Here is a 13722-nt window from a genome sequence, read left to right on the forward strand (position 1 = left end):
TGTTTCCCACACGTCATACAGTCAGCAGTGGTTCAACATGGCATCCACCGGAGAGTGGGAGTTGGTGGTTAAAGGCTCTAAAAAGGGCAAAGGTGCAACTGTTGCCAATGGGAAACTTAATAAAGAAGAAAAGAAACAGTTTATTCAAAAAGCTCCCAGAGTTACACTAACAGGTACAGGAAGTGTAGTAATATGTATTATGGGTTTTCACATTTTCGGATTTCTCTGTATTTCTTAGGATTATTATTATTTTACTTTAAAAGGCAGTATACCAGTCATTGAAATGGTTTGGTACCGGTTATAGTTGGGCTGTGTACTGTAGTGTTGTAACATCCTGCACCTTTGTTTACTATACTATTCTCTTAAGTCGGGAAAGTATAAACAAAATGGAAGATCTTTTATCAAGTTCAGTATGTTTGTGTTTTGATGAGGTAGTTTGGTTTATTGATGTGTAAGGTGGCCGTGGCATAATGCTGGGAGGTTCCTTACTAGTGTATTGATTTTAGGATTTTTATCAATATTGTAATTATTTGACAGAGAGGTAATTATGATGGTCTTAATTAAGGACAAGGGTCCAGGCTAACTAGTTACCTATTATAACTAAAAATATCTGTAGAAGAAAACGTATATCTTCCCTGTAATGTTGTATTCAACGGCACAAAATCACGAGTACCGTTGTTGACACTCGCACCAAGTGACGCGACTGGCACACCTTATCATGTGCTCTGAACATGTTACCTCATAGCTAGTGGAAAGTTACAGGGGGTGATAGAGTATACAAGTCTAATGTAATTAACCCATTTATATAAATGCTGCTGCCTATATAAGACGGGCTAATGCAAGATTGTTTCATTGAACAGCTTCCTTTCTTCAATAGAACCACTTGTCTCATCTCCTTTGTGCATGTATTTCATTCTTATTGGCAGAATTATGGAGGTTATTTGTATATTTTAATACTCTTCATCCACTCCTCTATATATTTATGTAATATTTTTTTGTCAGTATCACTCTCCTGTTACTTTTAATTTTTTTTTTTAATTTGCAGGGGGAATTGAGGTAGTAGCAGCTGGTAAGGAAAATCGCAAACCAAAGTCACCAAAAGCTGCGAGTGCACCAAAGAAGAAGAAACCAGAAAAGAAAAATAATGTTGGTCCATATCAGCCTGGTACTCTGGAGGAAGCAGTGTGCAGGGTAATACAGTACAACTTTTGATGCATTTGGCTAGCTAAAGTTTATCTTCCTATATATTATTGCCCACACTATGAAGAACTTGTTTGTGTAAATGATTATTGATATCCTGATATACAGGGAGTTCAACTCTTTATGTCATGTACTGTACAGGGTTTTCAGGAAATACCTTTCATAATTCTGGGGAGTATTCCTGAGACCTACAAAAGGAATAGGATTTTTAAATACTGTATGTCTCATTATTTTTCTTTTATAATGTGCACATACTCTTTCTTAATTCTTATATTTTTCTTCCAAGCAGTTGAGTGTAGGAGAGATGCAGAATCTATTGGATGTGGTTGTGTCACGTTTTTATGATTCTCCCTTAATCTGGTTGAAAGATTTGGCTTCCTACCTAAATGTACGAGTTAATCCAGTCCACTCGCCAGATCCTGCCTTCAGGGGTCATCCAAACACATTCCCTGCATCCCTGTTGGGTTCAGAGGTTAAGAAGGTAAGTTTTGCTCTACAACTTTTCACCAAATCCAGGTATTGAAAGTAAGAAATCGGGTTTAGACTAACAAATTTACTTTTGCGTGGAAATGCGGAATGTGGGACCGCGTAAAGTGAGGGTTGACTGTATATATATATGTATATATATACAGTATATGTATATATATATGTATATATATATGTATATATATATATATATATATATATATATATATAGTATATATATATATATATATATATATGTATATATATATATATATATATATATATATATATATATATATATATATATATATATATATATATATATATATATATATATATATATATATATATATATATATATATATATATATATATATATATATATATATATATATATATATATATATATATATATATATATCTCTCTCAGAGATTTGAATTATTTGTCTGATGAAATTGGTATCTTCGGTCTATCCCTAAAAGTTTTAAAAGGTTTCTTTAGCATAATTAAGGTTAAAATCTTGGTGTTCATGATTCAATGTGTGACCCTCCTTTTGTCACACATTATTGTCTCCTCATGGACACTCGTTACAGAAAGTATCTACAAGGTGGGATCCAATGGATGCCAAAACAAACGCTACGATTCCTGGTGTCTCAGTAGAGTTGTCAAAATCCTTCGTCCGTTGTCATATTGTGTAGCAAAAATATTTGCTGATACTGTACAGTGCTTTTTGTTGCGAGTGTACCAAGCATTTCCATTATAGCCAAATATATTTTATGGAATTCTTATGCAAGTACTATGAACATGACTGTTGGGTCTTGAACAGATGAAGGTATGGTGATTGCCCATAGCAAACACAAAGCATATTGATAAGGTCAATAATATAAACATTTCTTGCTTTACAGTTGCTGGTAAACACATTGTCAGGTTGTACTGATAATGTACTAGCATTATTTCACAAGCACTGTATTACATCTATGGTCCAGGAGCAAATTAAAGGTCTTGGTGTGGCTGGTTATAAGCTTTTTTTACAGGTAAGTAGCATCTGAAATATGTTTAAAATGTAGTTCTGAGGACATAATTTTTGATGAGATTTTCGAAATGTATGTGTAAAGTTTTTCTATCCATGTCTATGCCTTTATCATATATGCATCATAATTTTAAAAGTAGTAACACATCAAGCCCATATTGTGACTGATAAAGCAGTAGCAAATTAATTTATGTATTTGCTTAAACCCTTCATGCAGTTGATCTTCAATCAAAATTTACAAAGCTCTTCTATCTTATTTTTAGCAGTTTCTATATGAATATTGTTCAGTACAGTCAGTTCTGATCTAAGACGAGCAAATTCAACGTGTGAATTGAAGTTTTTCTCCAATGACTAAAATAGTCTTTCTGGAACCATACTTTCATAGTGAGGAAATCATTGATAATTAATCAATTAGCTTTATGAAATCAATATCCTTCATAGACTTGAATGTCCCCTTCATCTACATCTAAAATTAAAAACAAAATGTTTTATAAAGTGCATGAGGTGATATTTTTTTTTTCTTCAATAAGTGGGCTTACCACAATTCTCTACACAGTATTCCAGGTGTCATCAAACTTGGTTTCACATATTTCTTGTACTGTACTTTGATAATGGTTTTTCAGTTTCATTGGAACAACACACTATGTTCATTGATTTTGATTGCAGTACAGGTATATTAAAAAGTACAGTAAATGGATATATTGAGGATCATATGTGCAGCAAAGGATTAAAAGTAAAAATTTGAAAAATTTATGAAAATTCTTGAGCTTAATTTTTTGTTTTGTGGTCCAAATTTTGAGGACATTCTTTGATATGGTCAAAAAATTACTTCTTCATAAGGTAAATGAAGTTCTTTCTTAGCATTAATGATCTTGACCATCAAGCCAAAAAATAAATAGTATATATCCTCTACCCAGCTTCAATATACACTACAGTACTGTAAAGTACTAAGTTTCATGAATAACAGTGTGCAAGAAGTGACACTATGAAGGCAAAGTTGAAAATCTATGTTTAATAGATTATTAGAAGAAACTATCCTGTAGCTAAGTTGAGCTTGCACTACAGTAGTTGCAATTCTGAATTTTTAATTTACAATGAACATGGATCAAGTAATTCAGATCCCTCCTACTTCACTTGGGATGTTGAAGAGAGCTAGGAACTGAAGGTTGATTGAAGCGGAGCTCTGTTCTGTATCTTACTATTGGGTCATGAAGTGCGTGCACAATAGTACAGTGGCATAGACTTAAAGCACTCATCTTTGGCAGTTTGCTCCTCACTGCCACCCAATATTTATAGTGACTGGTTGAGCTTGATGAGATGCAACCCATAGTTTTTTCTTTTATTGTACTGTACTTATTTCTGGAGTGTGGGAAGTGTGGTTAACCCGTAAGTTTTTTGACATACCAGTAATGCATGAAATATTGTGATCAATTCATCCCATTTTTTCAGATCTTGTCAATTAACCATGCACATGTGGGTGTCATGAATTTGCCTTACTATTGTGATCTGCGACACAATATCCAGAACCAGACTCCTGCCTGTCTTTCCATGCTGTGGGCAGTTGGGCAGTCTGGGCTGGATGACTTCACTGTAGGTTTGAAAGGTGAGTTTATTATTGCTTATTTTCTAGTAAAATTAGAACTAGATAAGTAATTTCTTGTAGATTTTAAAATTCAGATATAATTTGTAACAGAAAAATAATCCCAGCAACTGATCAGGCTTCAGTACCCCCACCGTCATTGATCATGTCCACAGAACTTGTCGACAGTCCAGGGACATATCCCCATTGTTGAACTTTTCCAGCCTTGCTGTGGGCACATGGTTACCTGCCCATACAGAAAACTTAGTCAGCAATATCCTGCTGTCTGTCTACTCCACATCACCTCTTGTGTACCCACCTTCCACACTTGTTGCACTTTATTGAGTTGCTACCAACACTTTTCTTACAGACATCACACATCAAATTCTATTGCTCCATCAGGAAGTAGTTATTCTGACCCAAGGTAAGTTATAATTTTTAAAACAGTGTTTGAAGTGATGGAATTGTTGCAATGAGGAATTTTTTGGTGTATTTTTTGAGCTATACAGTGATCCCTCGGTTAACGAGATTTCGGTTGACAATTTACCTTCCATAAGATTCTTAACTTCGGTTAACGAGCAATCCCTCGATTAACGAGTTTTTTACGAGCCGACTTCAACATGTTTTCGCTTGCATTTGGCGGTCCACCAGCTGTAGTATTAGTCCGCCAATACAGTAATCGGTTTTAGGGCTTAAATTCCCTACTATTTTAGTAAATATCAAGAAGTTTATACTATTCAATAATTTTAAAAGTTTAATATTAACTTTTTTAGTCATTTTAACAATTATTGAACATAATTGAAGGTAAAGAAACAAGTTTCTGGCGTGCCATCCAGCCTGTTAACACACCAGACGGGCGTTAGTGTCTCTCTGTTTTCAGTGGAGGTAACATCTTGCTTGAGACTCTCTTCAACTAAATGCTTTTTTCTGTGTTTCCAAGCAAATTATTGGTCATTTTGAAATATATTTTACATATTGACAATATATAATGCAGTGCAGTGTTGATTTAAAGAAAATAATCTTGAAATACACCAGGAGAACTAAAATTTTATGGGTGAAATGGTGCCATGGGGTGACTTCTCTTCCACCCCAATGCCTTCTCTTCTTCCTTCTCCTCCACCCCCATTCTAATTCCCATCATCATCATCATCCAGGAGCCTTCTACATACACACCTCAAAGTAAGTGTACTTTTCTGCCTTTTTTTTTAATTTAGGCAATTTTCGGTGAGCTGGAACCAATTACCCAAGAACCCATTGAAACAATGGTTTCGGTTAACGAGTTTTTCGGTTAACGAGCAACCTCCTGGAGCGAATTGTGCTCGTTAACCGAGGGACCACTGTAGTCCGATACACTATACTGTACAGTATTTTCTTTTAAAATACATCGATTGATATAATGTGATCCACTATTACATGATAATTTTCGGTCCCATTCTTATTCTGTATCGAAGGTCTACAGTACAATGATGTATAAAGATTATATAATTACCAATATCTATTTAATTCAATGGTGAGAATAACAAACATCTTACACATGCTTGGGGAGTTTTTGACCCTTAAATCAAAGAAAATTTACACAACCGGTATACTGTATGTATTTTTTTGGGAGGGGGGGGGAATTCATTGAGTACCGTATATACTCGTGTATAGTTCGAGTTTTTAAGACCAAATTTTTAGGCATAAAATTGGGGGTCGTCCTATACATGCGTAATAGTTTTGTTAGGTTGAACCCGTGCATGATGGGAAGGGCGAGGAGTAACTTTTAGCTTCAGACATGAAAAATATTTACCATTTACTGCCAGTAAACAATGGGAACGTAAAATATGTACCAATTAGTAATGAAAAGTTGTGCAGTTCCTTCAGTAAATGAAGCTCACCAACTTACAATAGGCTAAATTACCTTACAACGTGCTTTCAGTAGTCTATGTTGAAGTTCTTAGCACAGGCTAACTTATCATATCATATACGGTATCACAGTTCTCATTGATCTACAAAAAATACCGGTAATAAAAACCTTTTCGATATTTCACACTTAATATAATACCCGGTAATCTACTTCAACCTCCTATTGTAATAATAATAATAATAATTGATGGTTTATTGAAAAAGTTCTGCAGCCCGAAGGCTGAAAATATACATTGGACATAAATGACTTATTACATACATTGGTGGTTTAACAAAAGCCTTCATTAGAGAAAGGTAAAGGAACATACAGTGAACATACAGATTAATGTAGGTGTTGAACAGCAAAAACGTAGTGTAGTAACTCCCTCCCAGATGGTGTTAGGAGGGACCTCACGTGGTGTAGTAGTTCCCTCACAGATGGTGTTATGAGGGACCTGACGTGGTGTAGTAATTCCCTCACAGATGATGTTATGAGCGGCCTCACGTGGTGTAGTAGTTCCCTCCCAGATGGTGTTAGGAGGGACCTCACGTGGTGTAGTAGTTCCCTCCCAGATGGTGTTAGGAGGGACCTCACGTGGTGTAGTAGTTCCCTCACAGATGGTGTTATGAGGGGCCTCACATGGTGTAGTAAATCCCTCACAGATGGTGTTATGAGGAGCCTCACGTGGTGTAGTAATTCCCTCACAGATGGTGTTATGAGGGGCCTCACGTGGTGTAGTAACTCCTTCACATATGGTGTTATGAGGGGCCTGACGTGGTGTAGTAATTCCCTCACAGATGGTGTTATATGAGTGAGGTGTGGTCCCAGGCCTTCCTATCGTAGACGGATTAACACATCGCTGGTTGTTGGGTCTCATGGGCCGTTATCACTGGGTACCTGGGACCTCACTGTGTGAAGGTCAACCCGGGTACGACTGTTACTGTTGAGTTGTTCTCACTGACTTAAGCACCGTTCACCACTGTTCACCTCTGTTTAACACTGGTTCCATTCCTTTCCTAAATGAAACAGCAACTTCTGGCGAGAACATGTTGATATTCCGGTGGGGAGGAGGGGGCTGGTATGGACCAACACAACAGTTGACCTGGCTGCTCCGAGAGGAGCGCCAGGCACGTCTCGACCCTTCGGTGGTCAAGGATGTAGTTTACAACGACGCAAGACGCTTCAGGCACCACCAGCTGTATCAGCTAGACGGTACACGTGTTTTTCGAATCGTTTTCAGTTAAAAAACTGTTACATCACATGTATATTTTACCTTAACTGTGCCTGAATGAATATGCTCTCGGAAATAAATAGTAGTTTTGCTGAAACGTGATATATTTTAATGTAAAATAGGATAAAATACATGACGAAAAAAAAGATTTTACCTAACCTTCTGATGTTCAAGAGAAGTTACTCGTTTTTTTAATAGTTTTTGGTTAAAATACTGTTATATTACAATGGTATTCTATTCATACTGTGCTTGATATAATGCATTCACGGAAATGTAATATTTTTGCTGAAATGACGTACGTATTACAGTGGAAAATGGGATAAAATTGTGACGAAAACAATGACTTTCGCTTTCTTTCGTTCAAAAGATGTTACCTTAATCGCTTTTCGAATGGTTTTCAGTTTAAAAACTGTTGTATTACGATAATATTCTATCGTAATTGACTTGAATAAATACTACGATACCATATTTCTGAATATTTTCATTAAAATCCATCAAAATCATTTTCCTTGTCATCGTCTGCAGCACCAAACAGCTTCTCCCAGTCCTCTCCTTGAACAGGGCAAGAGGGTACGTGTTTTTCGAATCGTTTTCAGTTAAAAACTATTACATCACACGTATATTTTAACTAAACTGCGCCTGAATGAATATATTATCGGAAATAAATAGTAGTTTTGCTGAAACGTGATGTATTTCAATGTAAAATAGGATAAAATACATGATGAAAACAAAAGACTTTACCTAAGCTTCTGTTCTTGAGATGTTACTCGTTTTTTTAATAGTTTTCAGTTAAAATTCTGTTATATTACAATGATCTTCTATTCATACTGTGCTTGACATAATACATTCACGGAAATGTAATATTTTTGCTGAAATTACGTACGTATTAAAGTGGAAAGTGGGATAAAATCGTGACGAAAACAATGACTTTCGCTTTCTTTCGTTCAAAAGATGTTACCGTAATCGCTTTTCGAATGGTTTAGTTAAAAACTGTTGTATTACAATAATATTCCCTCCTAACTAACTTGAATAAATACTTGAATGGAAATATAAAATATTTTTGTTGAAACTACAGTACCCGCGTTTCAGTGTAAAGTGTCGTAATAATAAATGGTAAACAATTTGCCTTCAGCACTCGTGTTTCATGCACGGTGTTACGAGTTGGGGATTTTGAATATAGTTAAAAGTCTACCCAGATCCCAACAGGCAACAACAAAAAAAAACAAAGACAATCGGACTATAAAAGGGTAGACAAAGGATGGGAGTTTTTGTTGTGTATAATAAAGTACCATAAATTCCTTAACAAAATATTCAGCTTTCTATAATTTACCCTTAACCATACTTAACCTAAACATTAACAGTATATACATATTTATACAAGATTACAAAGATACATATTTATAAGATTACAAATACTTAAGTGAGGAGCTGAGATGGCTGACGAGTAAGGCTGAGTATTGTAGAAGACGGTAGGTAGTCACTGTGCCGTAGGTTTCCAGGATAGGTGATCCTGTGGTCACTTCCCAGAGTGAACTGAACTCTCCTCGAACTGGAGCTGACGAAGAAGACTTTGAGGAGGTGACGCAACAACCAGGATATGGAGAAGGGAAACCCCGGAGTGGTAACTAAGAGTAGTCATACTCGGGTTTCGTCCCTAGATGGCGTTGCTCGTGGTGCTGGGTAGGTAGATCAGGACAATAGATGGCGTGGTTCGTAGTGCTGGGTAGGTAGATCATGACAATTGGTGGCGTGGTTCGTAACAACGGCGAGCCTCAGTTTATAGGACGTAGAGCATTTTTAGTGAAGGTTTTGTTGTTCCATTGCCCTCAAAAACGTGGGTCGAACTATAAATGAGGAATATCGTAAATTAACGATTTCTTGGTCAAAAAATCAGGGTCGACCTATAAACGAGGGGGGGTTATAGACGAGTATATACGGTACTTAAAATATGGGGAGAGAGTGATATCATATTTATCTTCCAGTTACTGTAGTTGGTTTAAAATGATTAAAGGCAAAACTGGTGACCATTTTCTTTTGTTATGTGATTTTAAGAGCTTATCAAAAAATTGTTTGGTATACAACTTTTTTCGATTCCACTGGTCCAAATACAATGAAACCACTAATACCAAATTTCAACAAAAGTTCCTCAACATTTACATATAGGGCTTCATTTTAGAAAACAGGTCCAGACTATCATAGGCATATTTGTGTTGCTGGGGGAGCAGAATATAATAATAATAATAAACGGTTTACAGTGGTCCCTCGGTTAACGAGCACAATCCGTTCCAGCATGTTGCTCGTTAACCGAAAAACTTGTTAACCGAAGCCATTGTTTCAATGGGTTTTTGGGTAATTGGTTCCAGCTCACAGAAAATTGCCTAAATTCAACAAAAAATGTAGAAAAGCACACTTACTTTGAGGTGTGTATGTAGAAGGCTCCTGGATGATGATGATGGGAATTAGAATGGGGGTGGAGGAGAAGGGAGAAGAGAAAGCATTGGGGTGGAAGAGAAGTCACCCCATGGCGCCATTTCACCCATAAAATTTTAGTTTTCTTGGTGTAATTCAAGATTATTTTCTTTAAATCAACACTGCACTGCATTATATATTGTCAATATGTAAAATATATTTCAAAATGACCAATAATTTGCTTGGAAACACAGAAAAAAGCATTTAGCTGAAGAGAGTCTCAAGCAAGATGTTACCTCCACTGAAAAGAGAGAGAGACTAACGCCTGTTTCGTGTGTTGCCAGGCTGGATGGCATGCCAGAAACTAATTTCATTTCCTTCAATTATGTTCAATAATTGTTAAAATTACTAAAAAATTTAATATTAAACTTTTGAAATTGTTGAATACTGTAAACTTCTTGATATTTATGGAAATGGTAAGGAATATATGCCCTAGAACCGATTACTGTACTGTGGACTAACACTACAGCTGGTGGACCGCCAAATGCAAACGAAAACATGTTGAGGTCGGCTCGTAAGAAACTCGTTAATCGAGGGATTGTTCGTTAACCGAAGTTAAGAATCTTATGGAAGGTAACTCGTTAACCGAAATCTCGTTAACTGAGGCGCTCGTTAACCGAGGGACTACTGTAGATGGGATGGTGCTATTCTTATATCTATTGGTGCGGGCTCTTATGGGCTGAATTTTGTTGTAGTGGCGGACTGTGCGAGGTGGGTGGGGGGGCTGCCAGTGGCAGGAGGTGGCGATGACGAGGGTGGTGCATTAGTTGGCTGCTAAACCTTTCCAGTGCTTGGTGACGGAGGTCACTGAGGGATGGCATTTCCAGGGTGGAGAAAGCGTTCATGTAGCTGGAGTATTCTGCGCCGAGCATGATTCTGCAGGCCATTTTCTGTACCTTCTCTAGCCGTCGTTGTTGGGTGGAGTTGAGAGAAGACGACCAGGCTGGTGACGCATACGTTAGTTTGGGGAGAAAAAAAAGGCTTTGTGGATAGTCCTCAGCTCCGGCGCGGGTGTTCCAAGTGACCTAAGTCGTCGTAGCATGTAGAGATGGTATGAGGCTGCCTTGACTGTGTTATTTACATGGGCCTTCCAGTCCAGTTTGTTGTGCAGCATTTTGTCACATTGATAATATTATCTTCTTGCAGTATGGATGGAGCTCATGGTACCTCTCATTGGCCTGAAGAACTACTCTGCATATGTGGTAGACTACGGAAGCACAGTATTTGGGGGAGGAGGGGGAGATGGGGCTGAAGACTGTGGGGATGTCCTGGGTGTACGTGAATTTTTCACAATCTTGGATTTCACTTGGTGTTCTTCTGTGTCATTGCCAAAGCCTGTACAGAGACAGCTCTTTGCCCTCTATCCAAAAGTCAAGGTATGTTTTCTATATACTGTATACATTGTGTGGATTATTATAAAGAATAGTTAATTATACTGTACTGTCCTTAATTGTGGGCAGGGTATTGATTTAAGTTATGTCGGTCAGTTTGTGTTGCCCAAATTGTTTGTAGATTTGCACCAAATTTGGGAAGTTTGGTCAACAAGTGTTGTCATGGTAATAAGAGTTTTCTGGGGTTAAAGAAAACATTGTCATGAGACAGTCTCCATTGGTGACTACTGTACATTGATTTATAGTAGCAGCATCACTATCTCAATATTTATCCTGCCTGCCATAGTGTGTGTGGGCTGGGTTTGCACAAACCTGATACATTTGAAAAGGAATTGAAAAGAGGAAAAAAGTCAGAATAGATGGAGACATTTTTAAGAATGATAAAAAGGAGAAGAATGTAAGAATTAAGAAAATAATTTTAGTGGGAAATGTGTCAGAGTTTTTAATTTTAGATTGTATTTATAGCAGTTATCAGTGCAAATGGGAGTGATGAGAGATTAATATGGGATAAAAGTGTTGATGTTCTCTGAAACCTAAAGTTTATTTCTCGTCATTTGAGATAAAAATTCTCAATAGCTAGTTTTTACAAGTTTCATCCATATTGAACACCTGTTTGAGTGCATAGTGATAAACTTCTTGGGAATTGCAACTAGGTTAACATTGTCAGCATTCATTGCCTTACCAGAGAATTTGATGTGAGGAGACTGTGACATAAACTTCTCAAACCAAGGCTACAGCTTTTGATTTGTGTTTTTTAAGTAATTTTTTGTCCATTTTAGGTTGTTAAACTTAAACATGACAAGTTATTGGAAATTAGCAAAATTAATATAAAAGATATATTTTTGTTAATATTACCTTAATGTATATCTTTCCAGACAGCAGCTTTCAGTTCTAGTCCTGAAGTGACACTGCGCAACTTCTTTCCATCATTTTTACGTCGTCTAGATCCAAATGTGTCTCATGCATTAAGAGTGGAGGTGAGTCTTTTGTCTTGATGCTGTTTGAAACTCTAGAGTTTATATATATATATATATATATATATATATATATATATATATATATATATATATATATATATATATATATATATATATATATATATATATATATATATATATATATATATATATATATATATATATATATATATATATATATATATATATATATATATATATATATATATATATATATATATATATATATATATATACACACACAGTTGGTCCTCATATTACGCGGTTAATGTAACCCGGAGGGTACCGCGGAAAGTGAGAAACGCGTAAAGTGAATAACATAACATATGGGATTAATTGAAATGGAGTCCGGGCCGATCCCCAAACTCCACTTTTTGACGACACACAACTATGTTGTAGTAAAAATATTATCTTAACTTTATGATGGCATGCACACACAATTAATAATTAAGAGAAATATCAATAATATTAGGTTTTTTAACACTTACATTAGTAGAAAAGATGGCTGGGCACACGGGGATGGGCGGTTGGTTCCGAGGCAGAGGGCAGATTATTGGCCCTCACCTGTATCACTTGTATCAATTGTATCACTATCCACCACAGAGGCTTGCAGGGCCTCTTTGTCAAACCCCCCAAAGTTCATATAAGTCCATATCCTCACTATAATTATCACTATCACTGACTTGGGCCGGCTGTAGTGGGTGGCGGGTGAAGAACTGGTCATGTTTTGATGACTGGGCGACCTTGTGCGCACCATTTTCGCGCCTCTTACACAACATGGCGGATGGCGGGAGGTTTGGATCCAAAAATGGCGCGGCTTGCCAGCCGCTCTCCGCGTAATGGGGTTCACGACCGCGGAATGTGAAAATGTTAGGTTCTGGCAAGGCACCGCGTTAACGGTGAAACGCGGAATGCGGGACCGCGTAATATGAGGACCAACTGTGTGTATATATATATATATATATATATATATATATATATATATATATATATATATATATATATATATATATATATATATATATATATATATATATATATATATAGATAGATAGATAGATAGATAGATAGATAGATAGATAGATAGATAGATAGATAGATAGATAGATAGATAGATAGATATAGATATAGATATAGATATAGATATATATTGTGTGTGTGTATGTATACCCTATATACTGTACTGTATATTTGTTCAACAGTTACTGACATGCCTGGTTCAGTGCTTAACTCAAGATCCCCAGTGCTGGAGCATATGGTCACAGCTTTACCTCAAGCATTTACCACAGTCAGCTGTCCTACTTCATCACTTAGGTATGGTCTACATAATATCTCATTACCAACTACAGTAATATCTCTGATAGCAGGAATTGAAATTTTCTCGGAAAATCGTTCCCAAAGCCGGAATTTTCCGAAAAAATGCGGCTTTGGTAACAATTTTCCGAGGGGCACATTTTCCGGAAATTTCTGAGAAAATTTTCCCGATACCTGGAA

The 13722-nt window shown here is 36.5% G+C and overlaps 1 protein-coding gene across 1 annotated transcript in view; it reads left to right on the plus strand.

The window, feature by feature from the left end:
- The first annotated feature begins 13 nt into the window (after window positions 1–13).
- Window positions 14–13722, plus strand: part of LOC121874715 (transmembrane protein 214-B-like) — a 30439-nt gene continuing 16730 nt past the window's right edge. Inside the window, exons 1-8 of the mRNA XM_042378989.1 lie at window positions 14–173; window positions 1046–1191; window positions 1490–1681; window positions 2572–2700; window positions 4146–4299; window positions 11007–11236; window positions 12127–12228; window positions 13431–13542. Of these exons, the coding sequence (XP_042234923.1) occupies window positions 38–173; window positions 1046–1191; window positions 1490–1681; window positions 2572–2700; window positions 4146–4299; window positions 11007–11236; window positions 12127–12228; window positions 13431–13542 (1201 nt within the window). The 5' untranslated portion in view covers window positions 14–37. The remainder of the gene's footprint in view (window positions 174–1045; window positions 1192–1489; window positions 1682–2571; window positions 2701–4145; window positions 4300–11006; window positions 11237–12126; window positions 12229–13430; window positions 13543–13722) is intronic.

The sequence above is a fragment of the Homarus americanus genome, unplaced genomic scaffold, assembly GCF_018991925.1.
Source record: "Homarus americanus isolate GMGI-L3 unplaced genomic scaffold, GMGI_Hamer_2.0 scaffold34360, whole genome shotgun sequence".
NCBI lineage: Eukaryota > Metazoa > Arthropoda > Malacostraca > Decapoda > Nephropidae > Homarus > Homarus americanus.